A 20,400-nucleotide genomic window follows, 5' to 3' on the forward strand; every position below is an offset into this window, starting at 1 on the left:
AAAAAAAAAACTTAAAAAAAAATCCTGCCTAGATTTTTTTATCCAAGTTTAAGTGTAAACATTGTTTTACATATACTCTCTGGTGGTCATGGATTTGGGATCAGTGCTATTCTCTCATGTAACAGACTAGGGAAAAATTTTGGCCCTGATCTGCAACCTAAAGACTGATCTTTGGCCTATGGTTGGCATTGTTAGAGATGGAAGATGTGGTAACAGTTTTGCATTCAGAGCTACGTCCAAGGGTTTCCCCTACAGAGAGATTCCTTGGCCTACCTGAAAATTGCTGCAGGCGTCCGGATACCTGTCATCCTAGAGAACACCCAAGTTACGCAAGATAAAGATTCCATAAGCCTTTCACAGTAAAGCAGACTAGTCTGAGCCCTGACCATCTATCTGGGAGTGAGGTCAGCTAAGGAAGAAATAACAAAACCACAGTTTTAGAGTTGGAGATAGACCACGGTATCACGGATCATGATAGGTCTTTCAAGGATGGAAGATTAGGCACCTTTGGCTTTGCTTGGAAATAAAGAGCTCCAGAATTCTCTGTAGTGTGTTCTAGCCACGCATCTCCACTTCTACTCTCAACGATCAAATTTCAGTCCCATTAAAAGCTAACAAAACTTGGTGGACCACCGTAAAACCCTATATGCAGCAGAAATATCCCAATAAGGAGCTCCCCGCGTGACACAAAAGGAGAAGGGCAGAGAGAGTCATTTTGGCCATCCTGCAGCTACTGTGTCCATCAGAGTCACACCTTTCCCAGGTAATATTGGCTCCCTGCAGCTACGTTCCAATTGATGGGCTAGAAAATATGCGACATTATTGATTAGTAAACAAGTATACATTTAGGAGGCTTAAAATTCTGGGGGACTTCTTAAAACCCTTACTTCCCTTTGTGTTCCAATCTGAGATCCATTTCCTCTGCTTATTTTTAAATATACCTATAAATTATGAGAATTTTTATAAAGCGATACACAGGGCCATGGACCTACAGGAACATTTACAAGTACAATGTCAGATGCAACGGGGCAAAGTAGAACAAATGGGGCTTTGGAGACACCTGAATATGGGTTTGAATCTTTCCTCCATAACTGACAAGCTATGTGACCTTGAGCAAGCTACTTATCACCTCACCTGTGAAGTTCTGCCTATGCCTATACTTGCAGTATTGCTGTAAAAGTTTACTAAAACACTTCTGGCTCCAATAATTGTGACTTTGACCAACAGATGTTAAAAAGTAATTATTCCAACATTTCATCAGTTTATAAATAAAAAGTAGTGCAAGTGAGTTCTGCAAAGACTAGTTCAAAGACCTACAAGTTGCCATTGGAAAAGTCAGCTCAAAAACTCAGATCTTCTGGTTTCTGGTTCAGTCTTTTGTTTTCTCCATTCTACCATTCTATATTTAGCTTCTTATTCTCTTGTCATAAGAACTAATTACTTGATATAGCAAATAAGTTTGAATTGTTATAACTATTAGACTGGGCCTGATCAAGGATACCACACTGATCACATTTTATGCAGACACTAAAACTGAAGACTACCAGCTTAACTTTGCTTAAAAAGAAGAAAAAAAAAAAGCCAGAAAAAATCACAAAGTGGTGGTACTTTGGAGTTAATACAAAATTATTTTTGCTTTACAGGCCAGAGTTGACAGAAAAATTATATGCCATTTGGGAAACAGAATCAGGCCGGATTACATAATATAGAAAACACAAACTCACATACATTGAATTAAAAAATATGAAGTAGGAAAAAATCACCGTTTGGGATTAATAACATTCTTAGAGTGTTATCAGTTAAATAATAATTATGAATAATTCATGTTATGCTAAATTTAGGGAGTTCTACATTCCACTGAACTGATGAAAATTCAACAAAGAACATGACTAATCCAAATATTAAGCTCTTCTATTACAAGCTTTGATCTTTGAAATCTATCTAAAAGGATCCCTTAGTGGAAGCTTAGAATCAGTCTTTCTGACGTGAAATAAATTGGATTCAAACTGTTCTGACCTTGAAATCTTTAACACAATTAGAAAGTATATGACAAGCATCAGGTGTACATTAAAGAGGCATTCCAGACACTTCGAGAATAAAGGAAGAGCTCATTTCAAAATCTCTCCCCAGATCAATGTAGTTCTGTGGATTCGATTGCGAAGTGTGGCTCGTGGGGAGAGCATCTGGGTCATCCAGCACACCAGCATTTGCCTGACAACCAGCAAATTCATAAACTGAGACAATTGTGTGAACTTTTTTGCCTTTGATAAAGAAGTCAGCCGAGAGCCGCAGGTGCTGGAGTCAGACTCCCATGCAACTTGCTTGCCCACTTTAATGTGACTAAATAAACTATCTCCTCTCATGGTTTCTGCCCCATTGCCACCAACAGTTGGAAAAATGAAAGCGGCTCATATAAAAGACAGCTGCTGGCACACTGTCTCAGAAGGGACAAGGTACAGATGCTTTTCAATGATAGTTTCCAACCCTTTCAGCTCCAGAGTTTGGTCTCTTTTAAGAAACACATTCATCTGTGCCATACATTTTTTGCTTTTGATTATCGCCGTTTGCTTATTGCTTTTAGGTTGTGCTGCACGAGGATTAAGGCATGATCTAAATATGTAATTCTCTCATTTTGGAAACATTACTATCTGCCCGTGGTGGGGGTGGGTGATGATCAGAGAAGAGCGGCGCTCTAAGACTGGGGCTGGAAACGGACAAGCTTGGGGGCTGTGGGGTACTATGTAATGTAACGACAAGTGCTCTCTGCACTATCCTGAGGCTGGGTGCTTAGAAATTCTAGGGTCATGTGTCCTAGTCTTTGTACCGTTCAATTTATTTTTTTAAGATTGAAATCGGGCACAAATGTAATGAGAACAATACTTATTTTTAGGTTTTCGTCTGTGGGTCCTGACATGGAGGGTTCAGTGTACCAGGTAGTCAACAAGTGCTTGTGAAGTTGGGCAGGAGCAGAGCCTCCTAAAGAAAACACCAGTCATAAGAGCTGTGGCACCTTCTCATTCAATGTGGACATAGATATCACCACTTCGATGGCCTTTCTTCCCCCGTCCCTCATTCCCTTGCAAGACACTTGATCTCCTTATTCTCCATTACACGATCTGTTTTGATTTCATCATGGATGTCGGCTATTTTTGTGTTTATATCCTCATTTATTTGCTATCTGTCTTGTCATCACCATCCAGTTTTTCACTGGAACATTCATTGTATGACATCGGGGGACTCTGTTTGCCTGGGATCCTTTACAGTGTGGCCTTAGCTGTTGGGAGAATGTCTGGCATTCAGAAAGCGTCCAATGAATATTTGTAAAACATAGGACTACACTTCTACAGTCTTGCCTTCAAGAACAGATGTCTAAATAGCATGGGCACCACGTAATTTATTTCTCATATTGCTACTTTTGACAATGAAAGAAGACACTGTTAAGTGCCAGGATAATAGGCATAAACTTTATAAATCTTTGCTGAATGAAAAAAGGAACATGGAGCACACACACATTTAGATCACTGGAGGGTCTGACAGATATCAGGATTATGGAATATATTTTTATAGGTATAATTACATCTGACAATTCAGGAGATCAAGACATCTAAAGATCAAGAAAGGATTCCCAAGCAGATATCCTAATAGACCTTTAGAAACTAGCTAGAGGTAATTTATAACTAGTGCTATATTGAAAGCCAATGGATACTATTTAAATGACTTCCAAGTGCTTCATGCAACTTCATTTCTCCAAGTAGTTAACATTCCTTTCCCAGTCCCACTGGTACCTTAGTTCACACAATGACTTCCTTAGGAAATCTTTGTTTCTCTTTATTATTCTAAGGCCTAGAAAAGGTGAATGTAAGTTCAAACTCTAATTACCTAGAAGTCTCCAATAGTAGGATTCAGATTTGGAAAGGATTTTTTGTTTCTTGTTGTCTTTCTAATAGACAAACAGGGCCTGCTGAGTGCACAGTACTAACAGAACTGCTTGAAAAATTAAATACTTGAATACTAAACTTACAATTAAGGGTCTTATTTTTAAAGGTAGTGTATTAGCATAACACGGAGATCTGTCATGTTTCACCGACTTGGTACAGTGGCAGAATTAGGACTGCCAAGCAAAAATAATAATAAACAGATCCGTCTCCTTTGCATTGAATGAATTTTTGGGTAATGGTACCTAAGATGTATGCATTTAGTTAGAGGATGAGGAAGACATCCCCTAGCAGGGGTTGGCTGCCTTTGGGCTTGTGATTCAGTCTGCAGGCTCTTCCCCTATGATGCAGAACCACAGGGGCAAGGACAGATATCAGCTGAAATTCCTCCAATGTGTCAGGTGCTGTGCCCATGGGAACTGGGGGGATTTACCCATGAAGAACCCACACAGGGTCTTTGGGCCCTCAGACATACAGACATTACAAGTGAGTTAATTCATGCATGAGAAGAGGAGGAGGCGGCAGTGGGGTGATGGTAAGATGCCCCAGGTAAGGAAAAGTAGCACACACTCAGGGATGTGACTGAAATACACCGTATTAGAGCAGAGAGCCAACGTATCAGTGGAGGGTGATGGGCATAGAGAGGCAGGCATGGGTGAGATCTCATGGGTCCTTGTGGACCATGCTTACAGTACAGGACTTCACCCTTTCTCTACTTTTCCATGCTACCCTTTACTACTGTAAAAGAGACACCTCCCAGAAACCCATGAGGACAAGACTGCAGTGTTTACAGCTGTGCAATAACCAGGGTGAGTTACCGATGGAGGAGGAGCAACCAGTTGTTCTGACAAAAGACATCACTAATGTGAAAAACACCTCTCATTTGTATGAGTCTGTAGTGAACTCATCAACATACAATATTACCTCTTTGCTTATTTATCGTCTATTGTCCCTCAACTACGTTGCAACTCCATGAGAAGAGGGCAAGTACCTACCTCCCACCCACTGCTGCATCCCAACACATTGAGCTAGAACTGGCACATGGGTATTTGTTTAATGGATAAACGGCTCTTAATAAGAAAACAAATTTGCCTTTTAAAAATACACTTAGGCCATGTCTATAATGTACGGATTTTAACTGGGGTAAAAGGATGAGAAATGAGATTGGGAGACAGAGTGACTAAGTCTATAGAATAATCCTTAAAAGATTCTAGGGAATCTCCAATGACCCTCTCTACTACTGGGGGCTAAGAAGATGGAGATGGAAATTAACATACAATAAACACCCATGATGTGTCAGTTATTGTGCTAGGTGTCCATATACTTCATATCATTTAATTCTCAAACTAAAAACACCTCCAAGTATGCATGAACTCTATTTTATAGATAAAGAACCTGAGAATCAGATTAAGTAATTTGTCTCAACAGCTGCGATTTGAAACTAGATTTACTCAACTGTAAAGTGGATGCCCAACTGGAAACCGTATCATGCTGCCAATCAGAATATTTGAGGAATAGTCAGTTACTGAAATCTTGAGATTTACAATTTGGTTTCCTGAGGTTCTTTACGGGCTCTCAACTGTGCAGGAAATGGCATGTCATTATTGGACATTGTGACTCTCATATTTTCATTGTGAGTGATGCTCTTTGCGGAAGTAGTTTTCAGTTTCCTTAGTCACATTTTCCTAGTACAGACCCTGACTACTGTTTTCAGCTCTGCCCTCTCCAAAATCTGATAGCTGAGTTCACACATGAGCCCTTTTTCCATGCTGCATCCTGCCTCTGTTCCTCAGATAATCCCAACTGAGGCAGAGAATTATCTGCAACTCCAGCACACTCATCTGGGAGTTGCTTAGAAATGAGCCCATGTCTTCGTGCCAGTCGTCCAGTCACTTCTAGAAACTTGCTCCCAACTATTTTTGTTTGGCAATCAAATCCAGGTCTTGGTGTATCCTCCTCCCATTTTGATTCCATGATTCCTGCAACGTGCAATTCTTCCCTTCTCCTCCTCTGCTTAGTGCCTAACCATACAACACGATTTTTCCTAGGGCCCTACTCCAAATACTTGACATCTACCTTGTGATAAACTAGAACTCTTTTTCAGAACCGGAGTCCTATCCTTAACCATAGGTCTATGCTTTCCAATTACTTCTTGTGCTCTTTCCCATGGACAATGTCTTGGTCCCCCCTTCAGTCTGGTGCTGGAGTGCTATCTATATATCCATTCGCCTAGCTTCTATCAGTTGCCTTTCCTTCCTTACCATTATATATCATTTGCCCACTGAGATCCTGGGAACTTGTGGTAATGGTTGCTATCTGTTCGCCACAGATTTATACTCTTTTTCCTCCATAGTGTAACACTATTGCTGAGAAGTGACTGGCTATCTAGAAACTACATTTGGTGCCCGACCATCTTGGATTGAGGTGGGAACATGGGACTAAATTTTGTGTAATATAGGTGGGAGGGATGTATGCTATCTCCAAACTGGCCCATGAAACCCTGCATAGAGCCAACTGGAAGGCACCCTCCAGCGAAAATTGGTTATGTTAAAGTGGTACAGTCTCCATCAACCTGGGTTCTTGACTGACTTTTTAAAGTGCAAACAACCCCTCCTTTTATGTGAGTGAAAAACTAGTCTCTAGTCTGGGATATTAAGCCACTGTGATTTCGGGGTTTGTCTGACACAGGATTACTTAAACAATACATACTTCTTCCAAAAAACATGGAGGCCAATATTTTTTGTTTGCTGAGCTTATGCTTTTTTTTTTTTTTTTTAGAAGGAGTGGGCTGGAAGGAGAGGGAGAGAGAGGATCTTAAGCAGGCTCCACACCCAGCACAGACCCCTGAGATCATGACCTGAGCCAAACTGAAGAGTTGGACATTTAACTGACTGAGCCACGCAGGTACCCTGAGTTTATGACCTTTCGAACAAACACTGCCCCACTGAGCTAGCAGCTCTTTTGGTGTCTGACACTGTGACCAGGCCAGGGTTGCAACCTCTGCCTCGACAGAAAGGACCAACGCAAGGCAAGTTCTATCTCTCTTCCCCTCTGGGTCAGCTTCACAATGCCACCACCAACTGGCAACATGGCTTATGCCCATTTGTCACGCTATGGCATACAGAAAGATACTTAAAAGCCAAACTGTTGGGGCACCTAGGTGGCTCAGTCGGTGAAGCAACCGACTCTTGATCTCAGCGAGGGTCTTGATCTCAGGGTTCTGAGGCTCAAGCCGCACATTGGGCTCCACACTGGGCATGGACCCTACTTTAAAAAATTTTTAAAAATTAATAAAAAAAAAAGAAATAAAAACGAAACTGTTTGGTGGGAACAAACATAAGGAAGCCAAATACCTCCATGGCCACAAGTCTTCGAACATTCTGTCCAAGCTGTCCACCCCGAGAGCTGACAGTTGACCACGCATTCCACCAGGCAGTGAATGCTCATTCTCTGGGGCTTCTCCAAGTTACGCTGCAGATGGAAATAAAAAACAATTTTACTGCAGAAATCCTATCACTGTCAAATCAAATCACTATCCTTTCATGGGAAAGACTTTATTCTATGATAATAATCTTTCTATATCTCTGTATGGAAAAATATCTTTTCTTATATAAATTGATGGCAGTCCTAGACATGGTTGTCCTAACTTCACAGGACAGAAGTTTGTTGGCCCAAATTTTTTTTTTTTTTTTTTTTTAATCCTTACCTGTAGAATAGACCTGCAGTTAGGGTACTGGGAAAGCAGGCAGCTATGTGACACAGAAATCTATCCTCGCTTAGCAAGCACTAAAGCAGGAGGATGCCTCAGTGTTAAATTCAGGCACCTTGTACTTCTGGATGGGCCAACAGTACAAAGAGAGCTCAAAATTAACAGCTAGCCAGACTAAAAATAAATAAATAAGAATAAAAACAGAATCAACAACCTAACTATGGTCATTAAAAACACCTCTTAGGTTGAAAACATAACCATACTCCAAATCTTGAGAAAAATTGGTGATATGGTTTATTTTCCTCTTGTCCTCTCTTAAACCAGCATGGAGGCAAAAATATATAGATTTTCCTAATGGCCAAACTAGAAGAGATCTTTGTGAAAGAAAATAAATCGTCTAAGAAACGCAGAAAGAACAATGAAAAATCCCGCTACAGAAATCACAGACTGTGTGCTTATTTAGGAAAACTCTGCCATTCAACACATGTTAAACGTTAGCAATGTCCACACCAAGCTAAAATGAATGATGAGAGCATGATTATATGCTGCCTAGGCAATAGAGAAATCACACATAGGATCTTCAATCCATCTGAGATACATGGATACTCTAGATAGGTTAATAATTTGGGACTTCCTTAAACTAAAATTCTTTAAATATTTGTTGAACATATAGTATTTGGAAAGCAGAGAAACGGATTCTTCTACTACTGAATAGTTGATATCTTATTTTGTATCAAAAGAAAAGATTACATACACCAAATGTAAGATTTGGAGTTGCTGTACATTGGTGATTTACTTTTGCTGAAGCAGACAACTTTTGGAGAGACAGATTAAATGAAATGTTACAGTAAAGTACTGACACTTGGTGGACAGAACCCTGCCCTGTCTTAGCCAGTTCTCGAATTTCACCAAATGGGATGTCCAATTTCAGATGGCCTGGTCTCAGGGTTATTGTCTATGGCTGTCCTGTCGGGTTTATAATACTTAATAGAAGAACGCTTAAGTCAGGATAGGTGAGAAAAGTTTGGTTTTGATTTTAATTCCACTTGTGGACTCCACCTATGTCAGGAGAAATGGGACCAATTTTCATTTTGCCAATTTGTTTTGGAAGCTTCTGAAGCCTGAGTTAATTGACTCTGTACTTTTCGATTTATTCCAAAGCCTGCGTTGGTGATTCTTCTAGTGTGACAGCACGTGGTCATCCTTATTTCTACTGTCCCCACAGAGATTTTCACTCAGATGTTAGGCAGGAAATGCTACTTCTTTGGAACAGGTTTGACTACAGTTCGTGTCCAAGCTCTACCTAGTTTATCACAGGAAAGAAAGGAACAAGAACATTACAGAAATTCAGAACTCACTAATTGAAACTTGGCAGGGAGGCGTTGTAACTTAGGTTGAGAAGAAAAATGCAACTGTGCTATTTATCTAGCAAGCATCTGCTAAGCAAATGAGCAGCATACTCTAATAGCAAATGTCAGTGTTCGTCTTATATGCAAGGCGCAGAGTTCATATATGCAAATGAGCAGTTGGCCTAATAGAGTCCTATCTAAATATTAAAGTCACCTGATATGAATAGTTTGTTAGCAAGCAAGTACATCTATATAAGTTCTTGAAAGTAATAAAAATAATTTTTTAATGAATCCATTTCCTCAGTGCAAGAGGACCTTTCCCAGTCATTTTGACTAAGTTCAAACTAATGAGGTATAACTGCCCCCATACCAGTTACTGCTTACTCTAACTGAACCTAAGCTTCAAGAAGCTTCCAGAAGGAATCAAGAGTCTGTCATTTATATCAAGCATCAAGGTTGCAGCCTAATATTACGAAACGCAAAGCCTCGGGTGTGAGATACAAACAGAGACAAATTACCTGCTCACACTGGTCCACACCAACTGGCTTGCCGTCACTGCGTACACAGCTCAGAAGGCGGGTCCTGACGCCTCGTCCGCAGGTGGCGTTTTCACTCAGCTGGCACGTGCTCCACTCTACAGGTATAGGGTCACCACACTGAGTTTCAGAGTTACGGTCACGTGAGCAAAATACAACAAACCTTTGATTATTTGCATTGGTGAGGAAGGACTGTGTGTGTGTGTGTGTGTGTGTGTGTGTGTGTCCCTAAATCCCTAAAATCATTTCCAGGTAGCTTCAAAAAGCACCCTGCAATTCTTTCATTGCAAAACAAATAAGCAAACAAATAAAAGTGTGTTACCTTCCTAAGTCTGCTTTCTAAAAGTAAAAAACCGAACGGTTTGTGAGAGACCATGTCACTGTTGACTGAAGATGAAGGGAAAGAAACGAACCAGGATGGTAAAAGAAAACTAGTTTAGAATTCTCTGTTTGTGGGGGATAACTGAGAGAAAAGGAGCCCAGAAACAATGATACTGTTTGATGTAACTTGAAAATATTTTCAAGGAATAAATCCAGTCATCTAAACCATTTCATATGTTTAGTACAGTGGAGCTAAGACAGGTGCCTCAGAAAGGAAAGAGAGTTACCTCAGAACTATATGATTATTACAGAAAATCTTTTTTTTTCCCCAAATTATTCTCTCATGAGGGAAGGTTTTATAGATTTGGATAGTTGAATTACAAACTAGACAACTGGGAGTTTGAGCGAATTATCCCATAATTAATCTGATTCTTTTTTTTTTTTTTTAAAGAGAGAGGGGGAAAGAAAGAGCGAGCACAAGCAGGGGAGGCGCAGGCAGAGAGAGAAGCAGGCTCCCTATTGAGTAGGGAGCCTGACACAGGACTTGATCCCAGGACCCTGGGATCATGACCTGAGCCAAAGACAGACGTTAACTGACTGACATCCCAAATTATCTGATTCTTAAAAACAAACAAAAAAACCCTCTTACTTTTGGTGTAGTTAGAAAGAATGCTCTTTGATGATAAACACAGAGAACCTCTTTAAAGACATTTTCAATGTTTGATAAGTGATCTATGACTTTAACAGGAATAGTAAGCCCATGCATAGTAAAATCAGTATTTTATTTTTTTAATTTTATTATTTTATTTTATTAGAAAGAGAGGGAGAGAGCATGCACCCTGGCGCAAGTGCTTGTGTGCAAATGGGGGAGGGGCAAAGGGAGAAGGAGAGAAGCTGTTTCCCTGCTGAGTCCAGAGCCCCAGGCAGGGCTCAATCTCATGACCCTGAGATCCCGACCTGAGTCGAAATAAGAGTGGGTCGCTTAACTGACTGAGCCACTCAGGCGCCCCATAAAATCAGTATTTTAAAGACATGCTCTTCCAGTATAGCAAATTGTACTGTATTTCTGAAAAATTACTATAAAAAATCAAGGATCTGAAGCAGCTTTAACTAAAGAAAAAGGGCAAATACGCTAAGTCATCTTTCACCAATAAAGACAGTCAAATTGCCCCCTAGAATTCAGTATACAGTTTTCTATGTGAGAAGTCTCCATGGTGCCCATGTGACCTCAGTGGGGGAACTGGTTTCAGAAGAGGCTAGTGCTTTGCCTCTGCACACATGCGGTGGTTTGGTTGTCAGTGTTGACTTCAGTGCTGAGACTTCACATGGTTCCACATTAGGTGGCATTTTGTATATGTGCTTCTGCAGGTAATGACAGGTAGCAAGTCAACGTAACTAAACAGTCTGTGGTCTTAGGCACTGTGGTGCCCAGAACAATCCTGAGCAGTGGCTGAATAATGAGGTGGATGGGACTCCCAGTGCCTCTAAAATATCCCAGTCCACTCAGGTCTACCATTTACCCTCCTTGAGACCCACAGGGCAAAGTGCATCACAAGCTTGAATTTCTTGAAATAATAAAGGCCATGAAAGAGTTAAATTCTATGAAGGTATGACTTCATTCCTCCCTAAATGGTAAATTATCCCCTGCTGCTTATTTTTCTTGTTTTGGTTTATCATGGCTTAATTCAGCTCTATTCTGAAACTTTGCCAAGGCTTTCTAAGCATCTTGGAATTCAGAGATTCCAGGTGGCCTTGCTGAATCTACATGCCAACAGTGGGCATTTCTTTCTTTTGTGAAGGGACACTGGAAATGTCAAATCCTCAGCTCTTTCATGCAATACACTCTCACATTCTACCGTCAGACCTTAATCCCAAGAATGAAAACACACACACACACACACACACACACACACACACACACACCCATTTTCCCATTAGTCCATGTTCAGGAGAAATGGCATGGCTGTGGATTTGAACTGTACCTGTTAGATTGTACTGGAATTGGAAGCAATTTTCATTGAGGAGGCAAGGCCGCACCTGTGAATCTTCAGCACATGTCCTTGAATTCAGTGAGGGTCTTAGCAGATGGCGGGTTCTTCTCTGCATTGAGTGGGGATCACATGACTGTGAAAATCAAAGAGCAGGCAGAGTTAGAATGGACCCAGAGTTAGTTGGCAAATTATATATGATTATCTGTGTACATGTGGGCACATGTATAACAGCTACAGGGAAGAGACAACTGAGGTGTTAAACATAATATTTACAAACTAAAACCATTTTGTGATTCACTATAAATTGTTTTTTGTTTTACCCACCGGACAGCTCTTTCTTTTTCTATGTTATGGTGAGGGCTGCTTTTCTATCTTCCACATAGAATTAGGCACATAGAAACTATTTTCATCAATTAAACACATTCTATGCTCTCGAATAGCCTGCCACATAGCAAGAGATAAATAAATGCATTTTGAATGTTTAAATGAATGAAAAAAGGAACACAATGTCCCTGTGCCCTCAGATAGTCTAGCCCACTAGAAATAACCCTACAGAACATTTTAATGAGAAAATCACTTTTAAAACCCCCGAACAGGTATATAAAGCAAATTATAAAATCAATATTGCCAATATACCAGAACTTTCCTCTTATTTGGGAGACCCTCTGATCCACAGGGGATGAGCCACTGCACTTCATACTGCCCTTTCAACAAAACGAAGGTATAAATGTGAACTTCAAAGACTTCCTGCAAATATCATTTTGCTCATGGGTCCTCTTACAGTCTCAACTCACATAATACCTTTGAGCCAGGTAAACCTGTCTGCCACATTTCATCCAGCTGCCCTACCCATGGTGAACCTTCAAGCTCCCCCTACTGGAATACTCTTTCAACGGCCCTAAATCCTACCCTTCCCCCTTCAGAACTCTAATCAAGACTTTGTTGACACTCTTTCTTTCAATAAAGATACATTTTTCTCTTACTTCCTGAGCAACTCTCCACCCATGCTCAGGAATTCCTGTATAGGATTTGTCTCTGAACATATATACACACCCATATACTTATAGGCTACAGCTGCCCTTCTAATATGGCCATTCTCTCTTTATTACCCTGGCTCCTTCCATTCTTTATAAAGTCTTTGATGGCACGATACATCATAGTCTCTACTTCCCATGTCAATCTCTAAAAAATTTGGTATGCATTTTACATAGTAATTGTTCAATAAATACCATTAAGTATGGTCACAACAACACAATTCCAGACCCCAAATCTAAAGAGGCACATGGATACTTAAACCACAGGAAAAGTAAAAGTCTCTGAATTAAGGTCGCCAAAATCATCATTTCTATATTGGGATGTTTAATTTATTTTTATTCCTTTTAGTTCAGATATTGTAGCAATAACACACCTGTACACTGAATCTTGGCAGTTAATCAAAATGCTAATGTTGGATTGCACTGAAATATGCAGAAAAATGCCGCTAAATTTTCTTCTGATTTTAAATGTTTGGAGCCACTGAAACACATTTTTATCCATGTGACTTTACATTTGGATAATCTGTCAATATTCGTAAACTAATTTTACATTTTAATTGTAACAAATTGTCTCTAGACAATAAAGAACCAACGAAACTAGGTAATTATACTTAATTATCTGCAAATGAATCCCATGCTAAATGCTTTCCAATAATTTATTACTAGTTCACCAATTAATTTGATTGTTCTCATAAGAAGGAATAAGAACTTAAATGATTTGCCAATGAAAGAAAAATGAATGCATCTAGGTAGATATCTCTGATTAGCGTTCTACTGATTTTCTACCTTATAAAAAAATCAATTGATGTTGGAACCAAATGAATAAGGGTTAGAATTTATGTACTTGCTTAGTCTACGCCATCAAATAAAGCAAAAAAGAAAATAACACATGCACACGTCAAATTATGTCACTTTGAACAATTTACTTATATAGTCTATGTCTTAGCTCCTCATCTAAACCTGAGTGAGGTAATGTATGTAATTTGATGAGATTTGGGAATTTCCTCTGTTAGACCTCATTGTCTATCAGTCTCTAACTCTGCTGGATGTGGGTTTAGAATATTCAGTTGAGGGCACCTGGGTGGTTCAGTCAGTTAAGCGTCTGTCTTTGGCTCAGGTCATGATCCCAGGGTCCTGGGATCAAGTCCTGTGTCGGGCTGCCTGCTCAGCAGAGAGTCTGCTTCTTCCTCTCCCTGTACCCCTCCACCCTGCTTGTGCTCTCTTTCTCTTTCAAATAAAATAAATAAATAAAAATATTTTAAAAATATTCAGTTGATCATAATCCATCATTCATAATCATGTAGACCTTAGTAATTATGACAGACTATGGACTCTGAGAAACAAACTGAGGGCTTCCGAGGGGAGGGGGGTGGGGGATTGGGATAGGCTGGTGATGGGTAATAAGAAGGGCACGTATTGCATGGTGCACTGGGTGTTATACACAACTAACGAATCATCGAACTTTACATAAAAAAAAATTAAAAATTAAAAAAAAATTAAAAATTGAAAACCAACATTGCAGCTAACTCTTCTACTAATTCTCTATCCATAGAAACAGACACATATACTATTGTGTGGGTGACTGGAGTCCACAAACACAATCCAACATAATCTTAGGAAATATTTTTATGTTCTACTTTAAAAAAAAATTGCCCTAGCAACTGCTAACAAGTAATAGGTAGGTTAGTGTTTTCTCCTTATTTCCTTCTATTGGCTGTTTATAGGAAGTTCATAAAATAATGAATTGGTCACAAGGAAGATGGGAGTGGGGCTAAATAAAAAAGAATGGTAAAGGAGGCTTATGTCTGGATGATTTCTTTATTGGATCAAGACTCCTCAAATACAAACCTGGATCTCCTCTCCTCTAGAGTATTTATATAAAGACATATTGTCAATTTCCTAAATGAAGTGAGAAATTGATGTGTGGATAACTAACCCAAAGTCAACTTTGGACCAGTTTTATTGTAAAGATCAAGGTTATATAGCTAAAGTTTATTTGCTAGGGAAAAAGATGACCAATAGGAACCGGTTAGTCTTTGGTAAATAAGCCCCCTTTATGAGACTGGATTTTCTAACTTATTACCTTTGAAAACCAGCACTTATCTTAAAGTTCAATCCTTCCTTCTGACATTGTGCTTTCATACCTTTTGTTCTCTCTAGCAATAGGGCCTTTACCCTAGGACCTAACCTGAGTATTTGTATTCAATTGTCAAAATTAAATCAGATATCCCATCTGAGAACGTCCAATGACTCCCTTGCACCCATAAAAATGGGATATTATCATTTATTTCATATTTCCCATTGCACTCATACATTGCATGTATCAATGTGTGTGTATTCTTTCCCCTGGGCTATTTGAAGAGAGTCCATGTCTTAATTTTCTTGGACACTGAGAGGCTTGTTCCATGTCTAGTATAAAGAATGTAAATAATAAATACTTGTGCAGGATAATGTGGTTCTTCCTAGGCAATAAGATGATATTTGTAAGCAACCATTAGTAGACAAATGGTCAACCCTGGACTATGATCATATTGCCTAAATGTAAGGATTTTCCATACATCTGTATATCTGATAAAAAGAGAATGTAATCTTTTTTCTAATTCTCATACATTTTCTATAAATTCTAGATGACAATTCTCAAAATAATAGCATCTATCATTAACTTAATAAAACATATCAATAAATGAGTTTTGATTTACCCAGATAAAGGATGACAGTTAATTTAGATATTTTAAAGAAATGCAAATAAGAATGTATAATTTGATATTTTTCTAACACTTAACTATTAACAGACACAATTTAATAAAACCTCACATAAACCCAGGTACTTGTGAACTTCAATCACTCAGCATACTTCTTGTCTGGAGATGAGCACGATTCCAAGGTCTGGCCTTGTCAACTCCCACCAGATACAGAAAATGAACACTTTTGTTCTGTTACAGAATTTATCTGATCATTCTGAAATTGTCTCTCCTTCATTTCACTGATTAGTCCTACTGAGAGAAGCTGTTATTTTTCTCCATATCTCTCATGACACAAATATGGATATATAATGCTATTAACTTGAGTTTTCTTCTTCGGAAAAATGGTGTAAAAAGATCTGCAAAATACCATTTCAATGTTTTGTAAGGAAATTTTTAATAAAATTAAATCCTGATTCTCTTTTTCCACATCCTTGCCCACACTTGTTTGTGTTTTTGACTTTAGCTGCTCTGACAGGTGTGAATTAATATTGTGTTGTGGTTTTGCTTTGCATGTCCCTGATGATTAGTCATCTTGAGCATCTTTTTATGTGTCTGTTGGCCATTTTTATGTCTTCTTTGGAAAAATATCTGTTTATGTCTTGTGTCCTTTTTTAAATTATATTATTTGGGTTTTTTTTTGTGTGTTCAGTTGTCTTTATAGATTTGAATATTAACCCCTATCAAATATATCATTTGTAAATATCTTCTCCCATTCAGTAGGTTCTCTTTTTATTGATGGTTTTAGTAAAGTGCAAAAGCTTTTTATTGCAGTGTAGTCCCAGAAGTTTACTTTTGCTTTGTTTCTGTGATGAACACAGAATAATGTGCAGAGTTGCTGAATCAGTATCTTGTACACTTGAAACTGACATAACACTCTATGTTAATTATATTGGAATTAAAATAAATATAAAAAAATGAAACCCTGATTCCCAAAGGTTGACAAGGGATGAACAGACTGCTATAGGAGAAAAATCTGGACCTGAAGAATTGTTACTCATGCCTCTTACGCTTAAAAATATGCTCAAGAATTTGGAGAAGATGGTTACAGAAGTGAAAAAAAATTCTTTGGATAACACAGTGCAATAGGAAAAGCAACGACAGAAATAATATGGATAATATGCTTAGTAAAATTAAGTGATGAGTTATCTCCATAAACGAACTATGAACAGGGGGACCAATGACTGAATTTGCAGCCCCTGTGTGACATCTGTATCCAACAGGAGAAAACAGAAAGTAAAAAGGAGGCATCTGACATACCCAAGAACACAAAAATGGAAAATTAAACCTGAGCGTAGGAGGATTTTGTATACTGTAAGAGTAGGTGACCATAAGGGGGTCCATGAGAGGTGTTGGGTGTGGATGTAGTATGAGTCCAATGAACTCTTAACATTAACAAGCCAAGAGTCCTTTCTAGGTCAGTTTCCTGTACTGAAGAGAAATGGGTGGGAAGAGTTTCCAAATTGAGCAAAACAGAAATTAGCAATGAAGGAAAAGGAAGGCCCAGTAAAGGAAGGGGGAAGGAAACAGGATCCAGTAAATCTCACAAAGTAAGCTGCTCTAGTTCTCAACACTAAAAACCAAAACAAAAGAGGGAAAGAATGAACAAGCCCTGGACCATGAAAATGAAATTAGGAAAAAACAATCCTCAACTACACCTCCTCCTAAAAGTTCACAAAATTTGATTTCACACACACACAAAAGGGCACCTGCGTGGCTCAGTTGGTTAGGCAACCCACTCTTGATTTCAGCTGGGTCATGATCTCGGGGTGAAGTAATTGAGCCCCACCTTGAGCTCTGTTCTGGGAGTGGAGCCTGCTTAAGATTCTCCCTCTCCCTCTGCCCCTCATCCTGTCTCTCTCTCCGTTTCTCTCTCTCTCTCTCTCTAAAAAAAAAAAAAAAAAAAAAAAGCAAAGAAAATATCAAATTCAAATCCCAAACAACCATATCATGAAAAAGATAATAAAGGTCAAAATAGGACCCCCCGAGATAAAAAAAGTATAGTAGAAAGACATGCATGAAAAACAGATGAAAACCACTATTTCAAAGTGAACAAGTCAGAATTTAGAAAATGGCACAAGATATGAAAGAACTTCATAAATAATTAGAAAAACACAGACTTTTAGTGATAGAACTCAGTAAACAGAAATAAAAGAAACATTTTCAGATATGATAAAACTAGGAAAAATACAAGAATAAAAAATACAAATTATTCTTGTTCAAGAAAAACAAAAAATAGAAAAAATGAAATTAAAAAAAACATTAACAAGAGATAAAAGTGAGAAAAACAAATAGAAAAGTAAGTCAAAGCGATACCACATGCATATAAGATTTTATGAAAAAGAAAACTTAAGAGACCAGAACTGAAAAAAGATTTTAAAAAACTTTCATAAAAAGACTCAAAACTACTTATTGAAAGGGTACCTCAGAATCACTAATACTGAGACATAGCCTAGTAAAAGAATTAAGCTTTAAAGAAAAAGAAGAAACGATTCTGTGAGTCTCTGGGAAAGAATACCAGATGGTTTACCAAGGAAATAAAATCAGACTGGTCATTAGACTTTTGGACAGGAAAACTTCATAGCATAAAAAACTGCAGAGTTATTATAAAGATATACAAAGAAAACAAAGAAACAAACATGATGCAAGGATTTTATGCCCAACAAAGCTGACTTTTCAATTAAAAGACCATGCTAAAACTGTTGACAATATGTAAGAACTCAAGGAAGGATGTTTCCAGGAGTCCTTTCTTACGCATTTATTGGACACAGAGTATTAGACATCCAAAAGGACTGGGAAGACATTAATGCTAAGACTTGTGGTGAGCCAAATTTACATGTAGAATTTATACAAAGAAATAGATAAAATTCAAATATAAAAAAATAAGTCTATGAAAAAAATACTGACATTTTAAAGTACTCATGTTGATGGTAGAAGTATTGTTATTCTGAGAACGTTTTCTGTGTTACATGGAACGAAGTAAATGTGTAATTATGATATATTGTTTCTTTTATCTCCAGTGTCCTTGAAAAAGCGGATTCTTAGTATAGAAAAAAGGAGATACAGATTTAATGTAGAATTTAAACGAACTCCTATAGGTTATCAGTATGAATGCCAGATGTTTTTCATTTTCAAAATAATTGAAATGATAGCACATATTTCAAACCTCTGCCTACTAAAGTAGCTTTGGGATACTTAGTGAGTTTAATGAGATTAATGAATGGAAGCATTTTGAATTCTTAGAGTTCTGGATTTTACAAGTACAGTGAACTCTTATTAATATATTTTGCACACGTAAAGAGTTACATAGAAAAAGAATATTTACTATGACATCATAGCAAACCTAATGAGAAATTAAAATACCATAAACTAAGGCGACTAGTCAGTCAGAAGGAGCAGAGGTTGGATTCCTGGGCCCTATAGTGATGCGCTCTGCTTCTTCCTATACTTTAGGAAGTATACCCAGATCTGAGGGGTCCAACAAGACATATAACCCTATGTATAGCAGAATAGCCTCTTATAGGGGCGCCTGGGTAGCGCAGTCGTTAAGCATCTGCCTTCGGCTCAGGGCGTGATCCCGGCGATCTGGGATCGAGCCCCACATCAGGCTCCTCCGCTATGAGCCTGCTTCTTCCTCTCCCACTCCCCCTGCTTGTGTTCCCTCTCTCGCTGGCTGTCTCTCTGTCACATAAAAAAAAAAAAATCTTAAAAAAAAAATAGCCTCTTATAGCTTCTGTTTGTCTTCTGAGGCATTAAATGGATAGTAACAGTAGAGACTGAAACCATATTCTGGATGCGGTCTTAAACCCTGAATAGCAACAGGTAACATTTTAGAGTATGAACACACGCCTAGTACTGTGGTGGACGTTATGTGGGGATTATTACACAAAGCCCTTCGACCTCCTACTGATCTAGGTATACTTTTAATATCCTTGTCTTTGCCAATGATGAAATTGAAGTTCAAAGAATATAACAATATCATAGTAGATGCTCAAGTCAGGATTTGAACTGGGGAGCGCTAATTTGTTCTTCCGTATCTTCAACTGTTCTACTTACAAAATAGTGGTAGTGAGGAGTAGGTTGAGGCAGGACAGTGGGTAAAACAATGCATTAGAAAGCTGTATTGTGACTGTGGTTATTGTGACTGCTATTTATTTTAACCTGGGAAGCATTTAGTATGGACAATGGTAATTAGAGATGGAAAAGAAGAGAGAGAACAGACACAAGGAACTATGGGTTATAAACTAACCAAAAAGCAAGAAAGGCCACAGGCTGAAGAGAGGGAGAGTCAAGTTAGGGATAGAACAAAGAATAAGGCTTGCTGCCTGCCTTTGAGGAGACCACAGTTCATGAAAGATGCTCACAGTCTAGGGGCTGGTGCATTGTATTTAGAGAGTTAATTGCAAAGAGGAGTGCCACATGTCTCAGTGTAATGAAACTGACAAGAGCAGAGGCAAAAGATATCATATCATCAACATGAAGTAATGTTCCTGGTAAAGCTTTGCTGGCCTATTGCTAGGAGGAAGTTAGGATGACACATAAATATCTGGAGATTTTTGCTTAGCTAAGATGTTTGGGTGAAGATTTTATAATAGACAGGGACATCCCCACATAGTCCTTCTGGTTGGTATTTTATGACACTAAGGAGTAGTGAAGGTACAAATTTATAATCCAATCAGAGACCCTGGAACAAATGATGTATGTCCTATCCAATCACCATTTATGTATTATAAATGGTGTCACCTGTTTATATTATTGAAGCTTGAGAATGAAGAATAACCAAA

General features: G+C 38.5%; 1 protein-coding gene across 1 annotated transcript in view; it reads right to left on the reverse strand.

The window, feature by feature from the left end:
• Nucleotides 1-20,400, reverse strand: part of THSD7B (thrombospondin type 1 domain containing 7B) — a 699,268-nt gene that overhangs the window by 29,176 nt on the left and 649,692 nt on the right. The window contains exons 17-19 of the mRNA XM_040645418.1: nt 11,833-11,974; nt 9,512-9,627; nt 7,289-7,406 (exon numbers count right to left, since the gene is read on the reverse strand). Of these exons, the coding sequence (XP_040501352.1) occupies nt 7,289-7,406; nt 9,512-9,627; nt 11,833-11,974 (376 nt within the window). The remainder of the gene's footprint in view (nt 1-7,288; nt 7,407-9,511; nt 9,628-11,832; nt 11,975-20,400) is intronic.

The sequence above is a fragment of the Ursus maritimus genome, unplaced genomic scaffold (genome assembly GCF_017311325.1).
Source record: "Ursus maritimus isolate PB19 unplaced genomic scaffold, ASM1731132v1 scaffold_1, whole genome shotgun sequence".
Lineage (NCBI taxonomy): Eukaryota > Metazoa > Chordata > Mammalia > Carnivora > Ursidae > Ursus > Ursus maritimus.